Source organism: Oncorhynchus mykiss, chromosome 27 (genome assembly GCF_057628025.1).
Source record: "Oncorhynchus mykiss isolate SJ-2025 chromosome 27, ASM5762802v1, whole genome shotgun sequence".
Taxonomy (NCBI): domain Eukaryota; kingdom Metazoa; phylum Chordata; class Actinopteri; order Salmoniformes; family Salmonidae; genus Oncorhynchus; species Oncorhynchus mykiss.
In genome coordinates, this window is record NC_143048.1 from 5808545 (window position 1) to 5829348 (window position 20804).

Sequence of the window (20804 nt, forward strand, 5' to 3'; positions counted from 1 at the left end):
ATTCGGAGACTATTTATGAATACGGCGCCCTGTAGTCTCAAGTGGCTTTCATCCACAGTCACTACATGATCCCAGCTAGCTTTTATCCAAACTGCAGGCCCAAGCCAGCACAGACTTGCACAGTGCACTGTTGTTATTAAACAAACCCCACAGCGCTGTGGCAGAAGTCATGGACTCCCCCACACCAGTTGTGATTAAACACCTACATCCCCTGACAGTGTTGGTATGATATGCAACACTAGTGTTACCATAGAGCAGTGTGTTTGTTTGATTGGTTTATTCTGTCAGGAGTCCCCTCTCCCTGCAGTAATACATTTCTCCTCAGCTGGAGTCGTCATTTCTCTCATCCACTGTTCTGTTGACTCCCAATGCAATATATTGTAGTGCCTAAGACTGCAGTACTTGAGGGACCCAGAGATTTTCTTCTGTAGTTTGTTTTCTCATACACTACTAACATACACACACGGCATACATTTAGGACTTCTTCTGCACTTGTCATTTTACTCTTTTTGTTAAATGTCAAGTATTTTTACTCTAGTGATTCTGTTAGCCACATATAAACAAGTCTGGCTTTGTCAATGCCCATCTACATGTGATTTATTTTCATACAGAATTTAAAAGTAGCTGTTCCCGAGTCCATCTCCTCTGACCTTGGTGAGTATTTGTGACTTTGCTTTCATTTCCATGAGTTTCCCTGGCTGACAAATCCATGCCAAGTCACATCTGGGTATATGGAGGAATTACCATTGTTATCTAATGGAATGCCAAATAGAGCCAACTCAAGTTTCCTTACTTCAACGGTGTACTAGCAGCATTATCACAAAGCCTCAACATGTGTGGTTGGTTGTTTAACCAATCTAACGAAAAACAAAAAAATTGTCAGACTTCAGTCACCCAAGTCATAGACTGTTCCCTCTGATACCGCGCGGCAAGCGGTACCGGAGCACCAAGTCTAGGACCAAAAGGCTCCATAACAGCATCTACCCCCAAGCCATAAGACTGCTGAACAAGTAATCAAAAGGCCACCCAGACTATTTACAGTGCTGCTACTCGCTGTTTATCATCTATGCATAGTCACTTTACAAATGACCTCAACTAACATGTACCAGTACCCCTGTATATAGCCTTGTTATTGTTATGTACATTTCTTGTTACTTTTTGTTTGATTCGATTTTTACTCTAGTTTTTGAAGTAAATATTTTATTAACTCTATTTCTTGAACTGTGTTGTTGTAAGTAAGCGTTTCACGGTGAGGTCTACACCGGTTGTATTCGGACCATGTGACAAATAAACTGTTATTTGATTTAATACTACTATCCCACATCAGTTGTTGAGAAATCAAAGCTTAAGCTGTATTTTGTGTCAACCTTCTTCCTATCTGTGTTGTTGTGCGGTGGCTGTGCAGACCGGCGGAGGATGGAGCTGATCCCCGAGGAGCAGAACAGACAGTTAGTCCAGATGATGCAGGACACCCTGCTCCCTGACATCCAGAGGAACCTGGAGGACTTCAGGTCAGTCACCTTGCTCGTGCTCTTCCAAAATGGCTGCCTTTGCCATTGGTGTGTACAGATGTGTTAGTCATATGTAAAGATAGACGCAAGTGAGTCTTACATGTAGACAGTGTAACTGTTTGTCTTTCTAAACGTTAAGTTATTATAATCCTGTTTATAAGTATGCGACGTATGATGTAAGCATGTTATAAGTCAACATACTGTAAGTGGGATCTGACACCGTGGTTTGTGGGGTGTGCAGGCAGAAGCGCAGTATGGGCCTAACCCTGGCTGAGGGGGAACTGGCCCGGCTGGACACTGAGCGCGTCAGAGACCGGGTAGCACTGGAGAGAGAACGCTCCTGTGCTGAAAACATCATCACCAAGATCGAGGATGTCCTGTTAGTAGCAACACTCACAGCTTTGTTTCTTAATGTAGAAGTTCTTTAACATTCATTTTACTTGCTGACACATTTTAATTGAGGCTGATAATATATTGATTGGAAGTCTACACCTTCTGTCTAATTGTTTAAAATTATTTTTGAACTCTGACATGTTAAAATCATTTTCTGTGTAATGTAATTTGTTCTAATGGAATTGCTTGACATATTTTAGGTTGACAACCCAATCCACAGAGGAGGAGAAATGGTGAGGGGATTCTCTTTTGTTTATCCATTGGAAAGAACAGATATGAGCCCTACATATTTCACACTATCCGTTGATTTTAGTCGGTGTGATGTCTGGGGAGTGTCAGTGTAAGACTTTATGGTCACAGGCTGACTGGAGACCATGATCGTGTTCAGTAGGGCACAACGTAGCAAAACATTTTGCAGCCAGAAAAAAAAACGTGTTATTGGACAAATTCATGTAGAACCTCCTTGTTCCCACTAAACACAACCAATACTTACTTGTGGCTGTGAACACACAACATACTCAGTGCTCAATGTATTTTTTATTTGTGTTTTTTACTGCACACCCCCACAGAACACTTCATCCTCTAAAGCTAGAGTTGGGAGCACAGACTGTTGAGCTTTTTGGAAGGATGTGGTGAAGTGCACTGCACTCCTTGAGGGGTTTAAGACACTTTGGGGCCTTGCAGACTCTTGGCCTTTCTAACCACTGTCTGTGTCATTTCTACTCAATGTCACACTGGAGACAAACCACCTAGTTTCAGTTCACTGCACAGAAAGAGGACAAGAACATCATATTAGATGATTTAGAGGTTGAGCAGTTAACATTATAACAGAAGTCACGTTGTATATGTGGAGTATCTCTTTGCCAGGGGGCAATCTAGCTACATGAGCTCTTGGCCAACCTCCTTTAATAACAAATGACATTTCTCTAGTTCATTTAGATTCATAAGGGACTATTTCCGACGTTATGCAACGACCTTATTTCAAATGCCATATGGTCCCGGCATATCCCAAATGATTAATGAATGGACGCGACATCTTGCCGCCGTCACTCGTTTTCACAGCATATGGTCAAAGCCATGCTAAAGACACGTCAACATGTAGTTCACTTCAGCTTCATCCCAATCTGTTCCATTGATATAAAATCGAGGACATGGCCATTGAGCCTGAGTCTCTAAATCCGGGAATCCTCATTGGTCTGTTGTTGCAGCACTACTATGCAGTATGTCATCCTCGCGTACATGAAGCGCCTTGGAGTGAAAGTCAAAGAGCCACGGGGCCTAGAGTTCAAAAGGGTCCGCCTGAACTTCCTCCCCAAGATCAAGGTATGAGCCTACCCTTACACTGAACCCTGCGCTAACCTAGCTCGGTTAGCCATCACCCACCCTGCTATATCTCTCTTACTGACTGATCATGGGATGTCTGTGATCAACAGAAGAGCGTCAAGACCGAGAAGGAGGGAGGGGAGGAGAAGGTGAAACGAACCAGGTTTCCCAGCATCCTCGGGCCTCCGCGCCGGCCCAGCCGCGTCGACCCCACGTCCAGTGAGTCTGTCTGCGTTATAAACAACACTGGCTTTCATTTAGTCATTTAAGATGATAAACATCAGTGACCAACACTAGTATACTATAGGTCTCCCAATTTACTGAACCCCTGGAGAGGCATTTGTATTGGTAGATGGTCATCATTACCCACATATCACCCACATTCAAAACAAATCATTGTGTTACTACTGAAAAAAGGAGGAGCAACAGAAAAGTAAATAGATCCTATAGTATTGACTCCTGCTACACCTCTGTGTGTCTGTCTGTATGTGTGCTTCCTGCCTGTCTCTCCGACTGATTGTCTGCCTGTCTTGTCTGTGTGAGCAGTCGGCAAGGCCATGGATCTCAACAAGCCGCGGCCCCAGAAGCAGCTGTCCCAGCCCTGCCTGGGGGCCGTGGAGCACCTGGAGGCGGGTCGCCTGACGGCCAGTCAATCCAGCGAGGGCTCAGAGCTCACACATTCCTCCAATACTAACGCCACCTCGCCAACCAACAGCACCACCAACAGCCACGCCTCAGACGGAGGCAGCAGAGACTCTGAGTTTGGTGCGACCCTGAACTACCACATACTGTACAAGATTCTAGCTAGTACATACCTACTAAACTCTCTAGCTAGCACAATTCCCACATACTGAATTCTAAACCAAGTACCCTAGTCTCTAGACCACATACTATATCAAGCGCAAGCAACGCAAGACCAATCATGCTCCCCGTAGTGTTTGAGGAGCACGGTTTGTCTGCCGCGCTCTATAAATTCCTGAATCTCGACATCTCTGTAACTTTGTATTTGGTTTTATGTCCTAATTGTTAGCGGTCAATATTACCTATTATTTTTAGGTCATTGTAGCTGTAGTAGAGCTGGGCGAAACAGTGCATTTGGAAGGAATTCAGACCCCTTCCCTTTTTCCAAATGTTACATTACCGCCTTATTCTAAAATTGATTCAATCATTTTTTTCTTCAATCTACACACTGTACTCCATATTGACAAAGCAGAAACAGGTTTTTAGAAATGTTTGCAAATGTATTACAAATAAAAAAAACATTCCTTATTTATATAACTATTCAGACCATTTGCTATGAGACTCGAAATTCCGCTCAGGTGCATCCTGTTTCCATTGATCATCCTTGAGATGTTTCTTCAGCTTGATTGGAGTCTGTGGTAAATTCAATTAATTTGACATGATTTGGAAAGGCACACACCTGTCTATATAAGATCCCACAGTTGACAGTGCATGTCAGCGCAAAAACCAAGCCATGAGGTCTAAGAAATTGTCCGTGGAGCTCCGCGGCAGGATTGTGTCGGCACATCTGGGGAAGTGTACCAACAAACGTCTGTAGAATTGAAGGTCCCCAAGAACACGGTGGCCCCCACCATTCTTAAATGAAAGACGTTTGGAACTACCTATACTCTTCCCAGAGCTGGCCGCCCGACCAAACTGAGCAATCTGGGGAGAACGGCCTTGGGTCAGGGAGGTGACCAAGAACCCGATGGTCACTCTGACAGAGCTCTAGAGTTCCTCTGTGGAGATGGGAGAACCTTCTAGAAGGACAACCATCTCTGCAGCACTCCACCAATCAGGCCTTTATGGTAGAGTGGCCAGGCGGAAGCCATTTTTTGGCCCGAATGCCAAGCGTCACGTCTGGAGGAAACCTGGCACCATCCCTACAGTAAAGCATGGGGGTGGCAGCATCATGCTGAAGGAATGTTTTTCAGCAGCAGGGAGACTAGTCAGGAAAGATGAACGCAGCAAAGTACAGAGAGATCATTGATGAAAACCTGCTTCAGAGCAGGAAGGAAGGTTAACCTTCCAACAGGTCAACCACCCTAAGCACACAGCCAAGACAACGCAGGAGTGGTTTGGGACACGTCTCTGAATGTCCTTGAGTGGCCCAGCCAAAACATGGACTTGAACCCAATCGAACATCTCTGGAGAAACCAGAAAATAGCTGTGCATCGACACTCCCCATCCAACCTGACAGAGCTTGAGAGGATCTACAGAGAAGAATGGGATAAACTCCCCAAAATGCAGGTGTGCCAAGCTTGTAGCATCATACCCTTGAAGACTGAAGGCTGTAATTTTGCTTTGTCATTATGGGGTATTGTGTGTAGATTGATGAGGGGGAAAAACATTAAATAATACATTTTCGAATAAGGACAAAGAATAAAGTCAAGGGGTCTGAATATTTTCCGAATGCACTGTATGTACCAAAATGGAGTTCTCGGATCCACTCCACAGCGCATCAAAACTATACTACACTACAGCCTACTCCGGTTGTAAAGTGGTGCCATGAACTGAATATTAAGAGAAATGCATAATATATTCACAGGAAGTTATGACTCTGTAACTAGAACAGTAGTTGCTTTGAAAACTGTCTTTTCCCCGCAATAGCAATTTTGCGCAACGGTCATATTCTTGTGTTTCTCAGAATGCATCTCTACATTCTCCATGTGCTGCCTGTCCCAGCGAAACAGGGACAGGCAGATGCTTTCATATCAAGAGTCAATGCATTGGCTATTACTGTCGACCAAATAGAGGTTTTAGAACAATCTACAGAAACGTTGTGTAGCAAAATCACTGAAAATTACAGCTAAATGTTTCAATAAGAGGAAGGCAATTTTCGGTTTATCCATCCCTCCTCTAAGCTGTAGTAATGGTCTTCCCACCTGGCCTGAAAGTTGTACAATGTAACTGATCTCTCTGTCTCTCGCTCTCTCTGTCTCTCTCCTCAGTTCTGACCCCGAACTCTGCCTTCCTCAAACTGAGCGAGGGTCTTGGAGACCTGGACAGTCTACAGTACACTCCAAACACACACTTTGACTATAGCCTGAGCCCATACAGCCTGGACCAGCTGCAGGAGGAGGACAGGGAGAGCAGGTAAGATGGACCCCAAGCAGGCGAAAGCGTAGGGCTTATGGGCCCAGTCAAGAGTAGTGCACTAGAGGGAATAGGGTGCCATTTAGATTTTTATTTATTTATCTACCCTCCTATATATAACATGTAATTCCATCCCAGTTGATACAACTGTTTTTTCCAGTCAGCCGTTGACATATTTTTTTTTTTATCCCTATTGTGCACATTTTTTAGTTGTTGTTTCATGCAGGCGGAGAACATCTTGATGAGTATGTGAAGCGTTGTCATTCAGGCCTCGTAGTTTATAGTATCCTCTTGTTACAGGATCCTTGAAGGAACACCCAAGTCTATCAGAAGGTGAGTATTTTCTGTTTTCTTTTTGACTTGACCTACTAAAATTTCTGATAAAGACAATGGTCAGATAGTTTTTAGTTAGTCTCCTAAACCTCTTCGGTCAAAATGTGGACTACCTTTTATCAAAAGTGATGTAGGCTATGGTTAGAAACAGTATGAGTTTTTAGATATTTCCTAACATCTTTTGTTATATTTCTTGACTACATTTCTTAGTCGGTGTATTTTTCAATGTTGTAACCAGTGTCTTAACTGCTGCTGCCCATCTCCCAGGTTGGATGGCCTTGGTTCTACGGAGGTGCAGAGTGAAGACGACCAAGGAGGCACGGACTCTGAGCACGACCCTCTCAACTGGCAGCAGCTGGTGGGACGTGAGGTCCTGGCTGGACTCGGGGCCCACGAGATCAAGAGACAGGAAGTCATTAACGGTAACTTTCTGTTCGAACTGTAACCCAGTCACCGTAATATAAGTAAATAAGGCCCATGTAACCTGACCAGGAAAAACTCTGGGCCCTAATGTTTGGCTTTGCATGATTAGGAAAAACCCAAGGCCCTGCACATACTGTATGTCTGTGTTAGTTATTCATTTTTTTAGTAGGCAGTTTATTGTTCAAAAGGAATAATTACTGTTGACCCCTTACACAAGTGGGAATTGGCCTGTATGGATAGGGCTAAAATGAAACATTTCTTACAGAAGAAATATGGAAAGCATATGCTGGTATGTATGGTAGCAATCAAAAGGGAACCGTTTGGAGATCATGAAAACATTATTAGACTGAAGGTGAGGATAAAACCGATAATCTGACACAAGACTGAATCCAAACGTTACACTGTTGATTTTATGAGAATTTTATAGTTACTGTACTTTTCGCCGCATTTGTTGATTAAAAAAAACGGAAAATAATCTGGATACAGTCAGTAACAAGAATATTCATGGTAAATGTGGGCTAGGTTCAACATAAGACAAAAAAAATGACTGGTTTGAGTGAGAGGTCTAACTGGTGTCTCCAAGTGGCTACACACCTCTCCAAAGTGTGAACCGGTCCTATGTCATTTCAACTCAATGAATAGTCTTCAACTTTAAGGTGCCATTTTGAGCTTTCCTCGATGTGCCGTTGAGGAACTACAGCAAGCAGACGTGTAGTTGTTTTGTTTGGAACACAGCCCTGCGTCCCCGCCTTTACACAATTACTGTTGTTGTTTAGTCATTCCAAACACGGTCCATTATAAAATGCAATCTAGTCAGGTCGGCATCATTTGAAAGCATGTTGTATTGTCAACATGGCTAGCTAAATTACAAATTACAATCTTAGTGTTAGGCTTTCACAAGTCAATTCAGAGATGCAGATTGTCATTTTGGGACGCATAAAATAGAGTGCATTCAATTAAGTCTGAGGAAATCCACCAGAAATATTAATTTATGACGCCATGTCATCTTGCGCAGTGATCATAAATGTTGGCACTGTAATATTAAATTAGTTTTATGATATGGAAATATGAAGTGCCCATTTGGACTAACGGGTGCTTGGCTTGCTTGTATGACATCAAAGTGGTATTTATTATAATCCTCTATCTCATCTTTCAAAATATATCAAGCCCCCTTTATTTAACAGTATTTCCCTCACTCCGACAACAAAAAAATGTTTCCACGGTAGCGGGAGGGATGGGAGCAACTTCTTGTCGCTATTGTGTTCAAGTTCAGAACCGCTGTCAGTAAAAAACCTGCGTTGTGATGCGGAGACCCTGAGCTCTGACGTCACGTATAGCATGTTACTGTACAGCCACTGCGTTCCAATTTTGGCGCTTATCGGTGTCCAAATCTGCTATTTTTAACCCATATATGGGTATGAGTGTAAAGAGTTAAAAAAGTGCACTGAACAGACATTCACTAACAGTGTAGGGTGTGGTAACCACTGCAAACTTTATTAATTTGTCACTTTCACAAATGCGTCTTTCCTAGTAGGAACCTGGGCCAAAACCCCCGAAGAACAAGCTGAAATAACCATTTTCGTTATCACTGTTTATTGCTTATTTATGATTGCCTAATTGTAGTCATTTATCGGTCTACAATAGTGATGAGCGCTGTGGGTCTGTGTCTACAGAGCTGTTCTACACTGAGAGGGCCCACCTGCGGATGCTCAAAGTGCTGGACAACATCTTCTACCAGAAGCTCACCAGAGAGGCCATACTGCCTCCTGCCGACATCAAGAACATCTTCACCAACCTGGGAGACATTGTTCAACTGCATGGTACTTGCACGCGTGGACATAAGCAAACACACACACACACACACACAAACAGGAATGTACATGCTCAACCACAAACATGTACACATACACACACATTTCCCACTTTGATACACACACACACACAGAGAGACACAATGTCAGAATGACCCTCTTACATTCCCTTTCATTTTTCAGTTTTGATATCTGAGCAAATGGCAACAATCCGGAAGAGGAACGAGACGTCCGTAATCGACCAAATAGGAGACGACTTGCTGTCCTGGGTGAGTACAGCTCTTTTCTTTTTCTTTTCAAGCCTTTTCCCCAACGGAATAGGATTCATGTCATATTTGTGTTGTTGGTGGAGAGAAGTCTTTCTCTCTCTCTCTCACACAAACCACGAAAGCTGTGCCGTTGCCTGAAATTGCTTTTCACTGCGGAATAAACACCCACTTTCTTTTATGGGATTGCTTATCTTTTTAATTGGCAATGAACTGGAGGGTAAAGATGGTTGCTGTGTTTTGCGGAATGGAAGTAAAATTGTTAAACGATAGTGTGGCACAGATGGACTGGCAGAACCCATCCACTAACCTGGTCCCAGATCTACACGTGCTTTAGCAAAAACCCCTCTGTCTATACATGTTTAATAACAATTATTTCGGATTTATAAAGCGCTTTTCCAAATGCTCAAAGTGCTTACATAGAAAGGGGAAACTCGCCTTAACCACCGCCAGTGTGAAGCACCCGCTCAAGTGGTGCACGGCAACCAGTCGTGCCAGAACGCTAACCACACATCAGCTATCACAGGCGGAGACAACCATGAGAACCAACATAAAGCTATGACAGCAATGATAGTCAGAGGGAATTGGCTAAAGCATGTAGAGGCAGATTTAGACCCCCCCCCCCCATCGATCTGTCACTGTGCCACCACACATGCAAGGACCAAGGGCTTGGCGGCAGGGAGTTGCCATGGCGACTGACCCCGATTCGCCTGTGTTGTTTTCCAGTTCAGCGGGGGCGAGGAGGAGAAGATCAAGCAGGCGGTGGGCACGTTCTGCAGCAACCAGCCCTTTGCTCTGGAGCTCATCAAGAGCAGGCAGAAGAAGGACTCGCGCTTCACCTCCTTCATGCAGGTAAGTGGAGGAATGGAGGAGAGAAGAGGAGGAGATATGGACAGGGGGAGGGCAGCGCAGGTACTGGAGTGCAGACACGGGGCAATTGGGCACTGCCTGTTACTTGAGGTTTAGGTCAGGTATTTGACTATGTAATCAACTTCTGCAGATTGTACAATGTATATGACAGGGAATTGGGATGTTTGAGGGAAGCTTGTGTAGTTCAATGATAGCATTTGAAAATTATTTGTTCAAATCCATTTTAAGTCAATTTAAAGTTGTAGAAAGTAACCATTCAAGATGTAGCTCTGTCAAAGCCACAGTCACTGGTGGGCGAAGTGTGTATATATATATGAACGAAAAGGATACATCGTGCCTGTTTTGTTGCTCTTTTCATCATTCCTGCGGCCTTCTGACCTGACTTCACTGTGCGTTTGCAGGAGGCTGAGAGTAACCGACTGTGTCGAAGACTCCAACTGAAGGACATCATTCCCGTGGAGATGCAGAGGCTCACCAAGTACCCTCTCCTACTGGAAAACATCGCCAAGTACACAGGTAGACCACACACACACACTCCTATACCTCGTCCACTCTACTAAGCCAAGCTGCACTGTACTGGGCTGACTACACACCCACAATACTTGCTGGAACCGTGCTAGTACAAGAATGTGAAAATACATACAAATAAATGTATTTAACGAGGCAAGTTGGTTAAGAACAAATTCTTATTTTACAATGACGGCTTATCCTGGCCAAACCTTCCCCTAATCAGGACGACACTGGGCCGATTGTGAGCCGCCCTGTGAGCCAGCACAGTACGGGTTGGTTGTGTTTGGCATGATTAATGTAAAAAGTGTACTGGACTCTGACAATGAGGTGATGGCACTGGGCTCGAAGTGGACTGGGCCATCACAGTGATGCAGGTCAGCGCGCTTACAGCAGCGTTAATGATAGCAGTGTCCTTCCACTGTGGTGCCCCAGTGACCACCCTTTCTCTCTGTGTGTGTGTCTCAGTGCGCCTGTGTGTCTCAGTGCGCCTGTGTGTGTATGCGCGCCTCTGTGTGTTAGGAGCTGCCAGCCCGGCTCAAATGAAATCTGTGCTCTCGGTTAAACTGAGATGATTATTTTGGCATTTTCCGAAGTCGGTAATGCACATTTTGGGAGATGTTCTCGCATTATTTGAGTCCCATCATTTTTAATCTTGGCTCTGGTTTATTTCTCCCTCGCGGAAATAAAATGCACTAAACATAAAGTAGAACCAGCTGTTAAGGAATGTTAATGACCTCTACTTGGTCTTCATTTCCGAATATGATCGGCTGCTAATGGGTGCAGGAAAATATCAATTTGCTGTGCAGTACCCCACAGAGGTGTTTTTTTTTCTGTTTTTCCTCCACAGAATCTTCATCACCCTTTCTCTCTTGTAATTTCATTTCAGATGACACCATGGAGAAGGACAAGGTAAAGAAGGCAGGCGACTGCTGCAGGAAGATTCTCAACCACGTCAACCAAGCGGTGAAGGAGTCTGAAAACAAACAAGTAGGTGTGATTTTTAGCGTCATCTGGGAACGGCAGAAAGCACAGCCTATCCCCTCGGTCTCCCACATCTCCCCTGTCTCATTTCACCCCTGTTCTGCCGAGAAGGCTTCTCAGCCACTCTGAAATCTGTCCTCCCACTGTTCCTCTTAGAGCCAGCAGAGATGATGGCAGGTGATTTATTGCAGGGAGAATATGGGGTTTGTGTCTCTTGGTTAGTCTAATACTGCCTGTAGCAGCAGAGCATCCAGCTTACGGCTGTTTTTCTGTGTACCTATCTTTCTTTTTTTCTCCCTCTCTTGTTCGCTTTCTTTTGCTCTCTTTTTCTCTCTTTCTTTGTCTTTCTTTCTCTCTCTCTTTCTTTCCACAGAGGCTGGAGGACTACCAGAGGCGGCTAGACCTCTCGTCTCTGAAGCAGACGGAGAACCCCATGATTACAGAGCTCAAGGTGAGGCGATCTATAAAGCATTTGTCAAAGTGTATTAGTCTGTAGACTACCCACAATTGACTTGAAGCAACATTTTTGCTTCAGTTTCTGCGAGGGAGCCACTGCAGTTATTAAAAGGGGGACGTTTTTTGTTTAAATGTCAGCTGGTAGTGCTTGAAACTAGACTAGGTCATGCCGCTCCATTCTTTGGCGTGGAAGAATACCTGTTTCCAAAGTGAAAGCTAATGGGGATCTGACTAAACAAATAAACCCAGCTAATCTGACCTTTGACCTTAACTCCGTCCACACTCAGAACCTGGACTTGACCAAGAAGAAGATGATCCACGAGGGACCACTGTCATGGAAGGTCAACAAGGACAAGACTATTGGTACGCCTACGACTTCATCAGGCGTTTATGTGGATAAGTAGGGCCAGGAGGATTTTCCTGACCAATGTGATCCAACCAGGGGAAACTCTTGGCCCTAGTTGTACACTACAACTGCAGACGGGGCCCGAACTAATTCCATGTCAGGTCATGTGGTTAGGAAAAACTCCTGGCCCCTAAGACAAACCATATGATGTAATGGGAGAAATCACAAAACAAACACGATTGTCGCCTAATGAGATATAATAGTAATATAATTGTGACGTCTATATCCATTGAAGTGTTCTATGTAATTCTGTGGCTAAATCCCCTCTTCTTCTGGTCTCAGAGCTGTACACCCTGCTCTTGGAGGACATCCTGGTGCTGCTGCAGAAGCAGGACGAGCGGCTCGTCCTCAAGTGCCACAGCAAAAACCTGTCGGGCACCGCCGACACCAAGCACATCTTCAGCCCCATCATCAAGCTCAACGCGGTGCTGGTGCGCTCTGTGGCCACAGGTGAGTTACCATATAGATGCAATCATACTATTAATTTCCCTGACAAAGATGGCCGCCCTGTAGTCATGCTACCATGGAATGCCAATAACCATTCTAGTGTTCTATTGAAATCTGTTTGTTAGATCCAACCTTGTTAACACAATGACACCCTATCCCCCTATATCACATATGTCAGAGTCAAGGCCCGCGGGCCACATCCGGCCCGCAAGAAGGTTTTTTACGGCCCCTGGGATGATCTTGATTTATTATTAGAACCGGCCCGCAGCAAGCCGGCAGCCCGCAGCTCTTTTACACGCACCAATACTACATTTCCCACAATGCAAAGGTGACGCACCGAGCAGTAGGCTGCTTCATTTCAATATTTATTGGCACAGCAGTCGTCAGCATCACAGTAAAATTAACTTTCAGATACCCATCAAAAATGGCAAAACGGAAGGTGGATACTGAGAACCGGGGGTTTCAAACAAGGTGGGAGTCGGAGTATATGTTCACGAAGGTAGCTGGAAAACCTGTGTGTCTTCTGTGTGGAGAAAGTGTGGCGGTACTGAAAGAGTATAATCTGAGACGACATTATGAAACGAAACACGCGGACAAAAACAAGAATATGGACATGGAACAAAGGCTACAAAAGGCAGAGGAATTAAAACGAGGCCTCAAATCTCGACAGGCTCTGTTCAAAAAAGCCAAATCACAAGGCCAGGCTGCTGTCAAGGCCAGTTTTATTTTGGCAGAAGAGATCGCTAAATCAGCCCGGCCATTTACGGAGGGGGATTTCATCAAAAACTGCATGATTAAAGTTTGTGACGAAGTTTGCCCAGAAAAAAGGCAACTCTTTTTAAATGTGAGTCTGAGCAGAAACACCATTGCCGAGAGAGTAGACCAGTTGTCCATCAATCTAAAAGAGCAGCTTGTGAAAAAGGGAAAAGATTTTATTGCATATTCCTTGGCTGTGGATGAGAGCACCGACATTTCTGACATTGCCCAGTTGTCAATTTTCATCCGCGGAGTGGACTCCAACCTAAGCGTGACAGAGGAGTTTTTGGCTTTACGTCCTATGCATGGCACAACTACGGGGCATGATTTGTATGAAGAGGTGTCAAGATGTGTAAATGAGATGGAGCTGCCTTGGGAAAAACTCGTGGGTTTGACAACCGACGGAGCACCTGCGATGTGTGGACACAGGAGCGGACTGGTGGCGAAGATACGGGAAAAGATGCAAGAGGAAAACGCGACAGGTGAGCTGACAGCTTATCATTGTATCATACACCAGGAAGCGTTGTGCGGTAAAGCCTTGAAAATGGAGCATGTAATGAGCATCATCACGCGCACAGTTAACTTTATCAGAGCCAAAGGTTTGAATCACCGCCAGTTCAAGGCATTTCTGACGGAGTTAGAAACGGAGCATGGTGATTTGCCTTATCACACAGAGGTGCGATGGCTAAGCCAGGGAAAGGTGCTTCAAAGATGTTTCGAGCTTCGTGAGGAGATTTGTCTGTTCTTGGACAGCAAAGGGAAAGACACAACACAACTCCGAGACGAAATGTTTCTGTGTGAAATGGCTTTTCTGTGTGACATTACGAGTCATCTGAATGCAATAAACTTGCAGCTGCAGGGTCGGGATCGTGTCATCTCTGATATGTACAGTACAGTGAAGGCATTTAAAACCAAACTGACTCTGTGGGAGACGCAGATGCGGAAAGAAAATTTGAGCCACTTTCCCAGCTGCCAGACCATGAAAGAGAAGCTCTCTACCAGTGCGTTCCCGAGCACACAGTTGGCTGATAAAATAGGTATGCTTGCCGCTGACTTTCGACGCCGATTTGCTGACTTTGAAGCACAAAAAAGCAGGTTGGAACTGCTCGGTAACCCATTTGCTGTTGACGTGGAAAGCTCACCACCAAACCTCCAAATGGAGTTGATTGACCTCCAATGCAATGATGCACTGAGGGCAAAATATGCGGCAGTGGGTGCTGCGGAGTTCGCCCGTTTCCTCCCCGGCACAATGCCCCAGCTGCGCATCCAGGCTGCTCAAACGTTGTCTATGTTTGGCAGCACATACCTGTGTGAACAACTGTTTTCTTTGATGAACCTGAACAAAACATCACACAGAAGTCGACTTACTGCTGAACACCTCCACTCAATTCTGAGGATTTCTTCAGCTCAGAGCCTTACCCCGAACATTGATGAACTTGTGGAAAAGATGGGACACCACCAAGTATCACCCTCAACCTCAAACAAGTGAACATTACTGTGCAATCACATATTTAGAGTTTTTACTCAGTTCAAGTTTAAAAGTTAAAATTTAATATTTGTTTTCACTGCATGTTACTTCTCCTTAAACAAAGTGTTGTTTTTGATTAATAGATTTTTGCACTTTATTTTTTTGTATTTCAATCCAATTATATTTTAAAAATATTTCAGTTGAGTGGATGATAGAAAATTGCTATTATTGTTTTTTCTTTGAAGTAAATTTAGCCCACTTTTGCTAAAATAGAAAATATAGTCTACTGATGGTGCCTTGAATACCGGTTTCTTTCATTTAATGTTCATGTTATGGGGATATTTATATAAAGGAAATTTGTCTTTTGTGTCTGTTGAAAATTAAAGATTACTGACAGAGCCATAAGAAAATATTGCTTTATTTATCTGATCATATTGTAATATATTTGTTAGGTTTTCAGTAGGTTCAATTAGGTTCACTAGACTATATGCGTCATTTAAAATTTTTTCAATGAACATTCGAACAGTCCGGCCCTCGTCTTGTAGCTGATTTTTTTATTTGGCCCTCCGTCCATTTGACTTTGACACCCCTGCCCTATATAGTCCAACTTTTACCAGAGTCTTATGTGGCAGCCCTATGTGACTGTGGTCAAAAGTAGTGGATTATATGGGGAATAGGGTGTGATTAGAGACGCAGCCAGGAGTCTGACCCTGTTTTCCTGCTATTCCTTTTCCCAACAGACAACAAGTCGTTCTTTGTTCTCTCAATGTCGGACAACGGGGCACAGATCTACGAGCTGATGGCCCAGACCGTATCAGAGCAGAGAATGTGAGTCCTCCTGACACTGTGGTTTAGTCAATATAACCCCTACTTAAAAAAAAACATTTAATTCACCCTAGGTAGAAGTTGCCCCTAACCACTGATACAGGATCAGATGTTTTTCTCACCTGTCTTAATGGTTACGGTTAGCAATGCTGTTAGGCTTATCTGGTCCTAGGTCTGAGGTAAGGGACACTTTTTTTTATTTTTTAATCCACAGTCTACTCGCATCTGTCTGCCTGTGAATTGTTATCCTCCCTCCACCAGGTGGCAGCGGCAGATCACCCAGAGAGCGGACGCCATGAAAGTGAAGCCGCACAGCGGCATCCACTTACCTCGAACGGAGTACGTTCCTCCTCTCAGTATAAAACGTCTTTTGGTTTTATTCATCCGCAAATGTATATCATGATGACCATGACCTTGCTTCTCCTGATACTGACTCTGCGTTCTCTCCCACCGTGTCAGTGTGGAGATCATCGCTGCAGACGTAGCCCGACTCGGTAAGGACCCGGACCGCATCTCCTCTGGAAGCAGCCAGTCTATAGGTAACTGAACTAGCACCTCACCTCTCCCGTGTTCCCCCGTCTAGAGTGATCAGTGTATTTAAGAACTTTTCAGTAGCAGTTAGCGACATTGCGTAATATGCAGTGGAGGCTGATATCGCTTTAGAATCGAGGACGGGCTTATTTCAATTGCTGGAATGGAATGTATGAAACTGACTTGATGTGTTTGATACCTTTCCATGTATTCCATTCCAGCTAATACGTTCCACCCTCCACCAGTAACACGCTCCAGTAGTATCTAGATTGTCCTTGTTATCTCCCCAGATAAAGAGTGCAGCGCTGCCTCTGGTGGCGTGATGCAGACCTCTCTCCCAGATGCCAAGTCCTTTGTAGGACTCAAGCCCGAAGAGGAGGAGCCCAGCCGGGAGGAGGGGCTTTACGAGGACCCGGACCTTGCAGATAGGCTGCCCTTCCGCATGGCCGTAGACGGGTTCAGCGAATCGGACGGGCTGGGCTTCAGTCCTTCTAGGGCTGACGATGCCTTAAAGACATGTGAGTGAAAGGACATCTACCTCAATCATCAAGACTTTTCTAGCCAGGAAAACCAGTTAGTTAGCGTTATATGAACCCGGTCAGGCCGGTTGGTCAGGGATAGCGCTCCGCCCCAAAACATACATTACATATATAGATTTTATTTGGTGGGGAATCAATTAATTTAGAATCACACAGACTCCTCCTAATACCGTCTAACCGTATCTGTCCCCTCTCTCCTCTAGTGTCGGCGCTGAAGCAGGTCCTGGTGACCCAGCTCATGTCGCAGGAGGACGGCGAGCGTGCTGGGCGCTCCTCCTCGGGGGGTGGGCGTCTTCTCAGGACCACGTCCCTGAGGACCCCCGTGGACAGCCGTGCCCGGGTGGCTGTGCAGAAAGGCTCCGGGATGTGCACCCAGGCCAGCCACCCTGAGGACCCGGCTCAGGACCTGGTGTCAGGGGACACGGGTTTCTTTGAGTCCCCCGAGGATTATGGTGAGCTTGCGGTCGTGTATGAGTGAGCAAGAGATTAAACATTTTTGTTTTAGCTCAGCACCAACACACCTGATTCAACCAACCAATCTCCCAGTGTTAAATAAGGAGAGTGTTAGTGCCGGAGAAGAACAGAAATAGGCACCCCTGTCACCTTTGGGTTCCCCATTATTAAAGAATCCCGTGCTAGATAACTCTAGGTTTGAGGACCTCCAGTGCGTAGGTGTGCTGAAAATCAGGGACTCCGCTTGATCATGCTCATTGGGGCGGCAGGGTAGCCTAGTGGTTAGAGCGTTGGACTAGTAACCGAAAGGTTGCAAGTTCAAATCCCCGAGCTGACAAGGTACAAATCTGTCGTTCTGCCCCTGAACAAGGCAGTTAAACCACTGTTCCTAGGCTGTCATTGAAAATAAGAATTTGTTCTTAACTGACTTGCCTAGTTAAATAAAGTTTTTATTTTATTTTAATTAGGGCACCTTGTAGCAAACGTTTTGCGACGGAAAACAAAAACAAGCGTTTTTTTCTCTCGTTTTTTTCCCCCTATGGACAAGTTGTTTTAATCCGTTTTCATCCCTTTGGTGCCTATTGAGTTGGGCCCTGTTGTTGCGTTTCCCAGCAGGGTACCTGGTCCTGGAGGGCTACGGGGGCTCGGGGGAGAGCAGCACGGACGATGACCTCCAGGCCACCGGGAAGCAGCTGAGCGCCTCGCGGGGCTGCGGGGCAGGAGACTCTGGGATCAGCCTGAGGTTCTCCTCTGCCTCACAGGCAGGTAGCATCTCCAGCTTCAGCCGACAGGTCCTGTCCCACCTCCGCAATCTGCAGACCAACCTCAACCACCTCAAGGTACGCACACGTGGGTGGGTGGGATAGTTGGTTGGTTGGTTTGTGACTGACTGACTGGTTGATTGGTTGACTGACTGGATGATTTGCTTACTGAAGGGTTGGTTGGTTGACTAACTTTTGTGACTGACTGGTTGGTTTGTTGGTTGGTTGACTGGTTGGTTGGTTGGTTGGTTGGTTGACTGGTGTATTGTTTGAATGACTGCTGGGTGGGTGGGTTACTGACTAGGTGACCGGTTGGTTGACTGACTGACTGACTGACTGGCTGGTTGACTGTCTGACTGGTTGGTTGGGGGGGGGGGGTCTAAGCTAACATGGAATTGTTTTAAGATGGTCATACCAAGGATCATTTAGCTATAAGGATAATTTGATACCCTTAAGGTATCAAAAACAAAATATGGAACATTGAATTTGGCATTACTGCTATTAGCCGTTGAAATGTATTGAATAACAGATTCACTACATGGAACAACAGATGGTGGCAAAGAAAATCTAAATTAAGTTTGTTGTAAAGTGTCTGTCCTATATCTGAGACTTCAGGAAACTATTTAAATGTTGTTTTTTTTTACATGTTATTTATCCTCTTATTTTAGACACTAAACTATCTCCATATATACTTCAATTTTTTTTACTGGTACCGTGGACCTTCAGACGAGTCTGAGGCTTGTGGGCGTCCTAGAGCACCTCACCTTTCAATAGAGTGGTCATAATCATTTTATAGGCCAAACTTTTCGGATGCTGGAGACGTTTTGTGAGAACGATTTTCGGGATGTCTCACAGTCTGACAAACACCACTCTAGCTCTGCCACCTTTCGCCGCAGATGCGGAAGGGCGATATCGGCGGATGCGGTTGATTTAAGATGCAGCCCATGAAACATCTCTAGTTTAAACAGACAGATTTTTGGTGGAGATTTGTGTATTATGTTATTATGTCCACGGGACAGTGAAATTGTAGGATAAGGGTTAATTAGTAACGTTGATTTTACGCCCATGCGTATCAAATCTGATTGCCGACTGTTCCCTGCTTGTCTGTTTTCTATCAGGAGGTAGAGGCCAAGTATCACAGTCTACTACGCCAGAGGCCGGCCAGGTCATCGACGGACACGGACATCAACAAAGGTAACATGGGTCTAGTCTTTCTGTGTTTATTAGAAAACCCATGAGCATGTGAGACGTGACAGCTGAGTTATTGTTTAAGGTCTGACTGCCCTGGTCCTTTCTGTTATTATCTTGTTTCTAGATAAAAGATAGTCGTGGAACGTCAGCCCCTTCCCCTCCCAGGCCTCTGCATCAGGCCGTAAGGGAGACGGTGAAGATGGAAGGGTTGATTTCTTGCCTCCCTGCTGTCTCATTGACCTGGATGTCCTCTTAGCTTGTCCATTCAACTGCTGAGTACCCTCTTCCTCCTCCCACCGTGGTTCTCCCCGAGAGACTGAGCATGAGCGAGAGACAGTTTGAGGAAGGGGGGGTTTCCTTTGGATTTCTCCTCCCGCACCTCTCCGTCAGCACAAGGCAATCAGGGAAGAGGGACTGTCCCGAATCCAGCCCCCCCCACCACCCCCACCCCTGCGTGTCCCCACCCCAATTGCTGTGGGTCGCCCTGTCTCCCCTCCCATTTCTCTCTACTCCTAGTCATCCCTGCAAGAAGGAGAACTGCACCAAAATGTACAAAGCCATGTGTTTAGGATATATATTAAACACAAAAAGAAGCGACAACTGAAAGGAACATTTTAAGATAATGTATTATGTGTTTTTGTTTTTTTATCCCATGATGTATTTATTTTCTCTCTTGTGGTTTCCCATGTTGCTTGCATGTTTTTTTTGTGGGCTGTTTCGACCTCCTTTTAGGCTGCTCCACCCATATCACACTATCCTATCCTTAATGAACATGAATAATACGAGTGGGTATAGAGTCACATTTTGCGTGGAGCCCTCATAGGATGGTGTTTAAGCAGCATGGAAAAGTCAGGGGCTCTGTCCTGGTCCTCAGTGTATTTTTTACAACTGGTCTAAAACTCATCCCTTCTACTTCTGTTGGTAATCATGTCTGGTTTCCCCTCCCTGTGCCCGCCCATGCTACTGCTGATGTGCCAGTGATCTGACAATTCTAGCTGATAATGTCATAAAATTCACACACAAACTATCAAGTTGGAAGGTTATGCATCTTTAATAAAAAAAAAATGCCATGACACATTTCTCAACCTAAACACGGTTTATTCATTTAGTCCTGTTCTCTTGGTGATAGACTTGAAATGTTCTCACGTTCCCTTACTTCTAACCCTGTAGATATATCACTAAAACTATTTGATTAACAAGGAGACAAGATGGGACAGAAAGAAACGCCAAGTTACTTGGACTGCAGGGCGTACTGCCCTGTGGCTGTGGGAGTTGTTTCAGCACTGTTTTCCGTCAGAGTGAGATAACAATTGGAGGACAATGGAGTTAGCCTACTCATGAAATGTAGCCATCACAGTAAGTGTACAGCCCTTTTCACTACAGTTTTGCTCAATACTGACCAATCAGGTTAGGTAGGTGAACAAAATAATGCAGCCTATGAGTTTGACCATGCA

General features: G+C 44.9%; 1 protein-coding gene across 7 annotated transcripts in view; it reads left to right on the forward strand.

Moving 5' to 3' along the window:
• The window catches only part of arhgef12a (Rho guanine nucleotide exchange factor 12a), a 71051-nt gene extending 50610 nt beyond the window's left edge, over positions 1-20441 (forward strand). For all 7 annotated transcript variants that reach the window (XM_021587338.3, XM_036965128.2, XM_021587336.3 and 4 more), the window contains 26 exons: positions 612-654; positions 1406-1511; positions 1753-1890; positions 2105-2137; positions 3113-3227; positions 3338-3446; positions 3774-3992; positions 6179-6323; positions 6624-6656; positions 6924-7078; positions 8753-8899; positions 9074-9159; positions 9883-10008; positions 10428-10542; positions 11423-11523; positions 11891-11968; positions 12261-12336; positions 12662-12829; positions 15791-15878; positions 16137-16214; positions 16335-16414; positions 16697-16924; positions 17149-17397; positions 18011-18237; positions 19278-19353; positions 19475-20441. In XM_021587338.3, the coding sequence (XP_021443013.3) occupies positions 612-654; positions 1406-1511; positions 1753-1890; positions 2105-2137; positions 3113-3227; positions 3338-3446; positions 3774-3992; positions 6179-6323; positions 6624-6656; positions 6924-7078; positions 8753-8899; positions 9074-9159; positions 9883-10008; positions 10428-10542; positions 11423-11523; positions 11891-11968; positions 12261-12336; positions 12662-12829; positions 15791-15878; positions 16137-16214; positions 16335-16414; positions 16697-16924; positions 17149-17397; positions 18011-18237; positions 19278-19353; positions 19475-19485 (3030 nt within the window). In that variant the 3' untranslated portion in view covers positions 19486-20441. The remainder of the gene's footprint in view (positions 1-611; positions 655-1405; positions 1512-1752; positions 1891-2104; positions 2138-3112; positions 3228-3337; positions 3447-3773; positions 3993-6178; positions 6324-6623; positions 6657-6923; positions 7079-8752; positions 8900-9073; positions 9160-9882; positions 10009-10427; positions 10543-11422; positions 11524-11890; positions 11969-12260; positions 12337-12661; positions 12830-15790; positions 15879-16136; positions 16215-16334; positions 16415-16696; positions 16925-17148; positions 17398-18010; positions 18238-19277; positions 19354-19474) is intronic.
• The last annotated feature ends 363 nt before the right edge of the window (positions 20442-20804 follow it).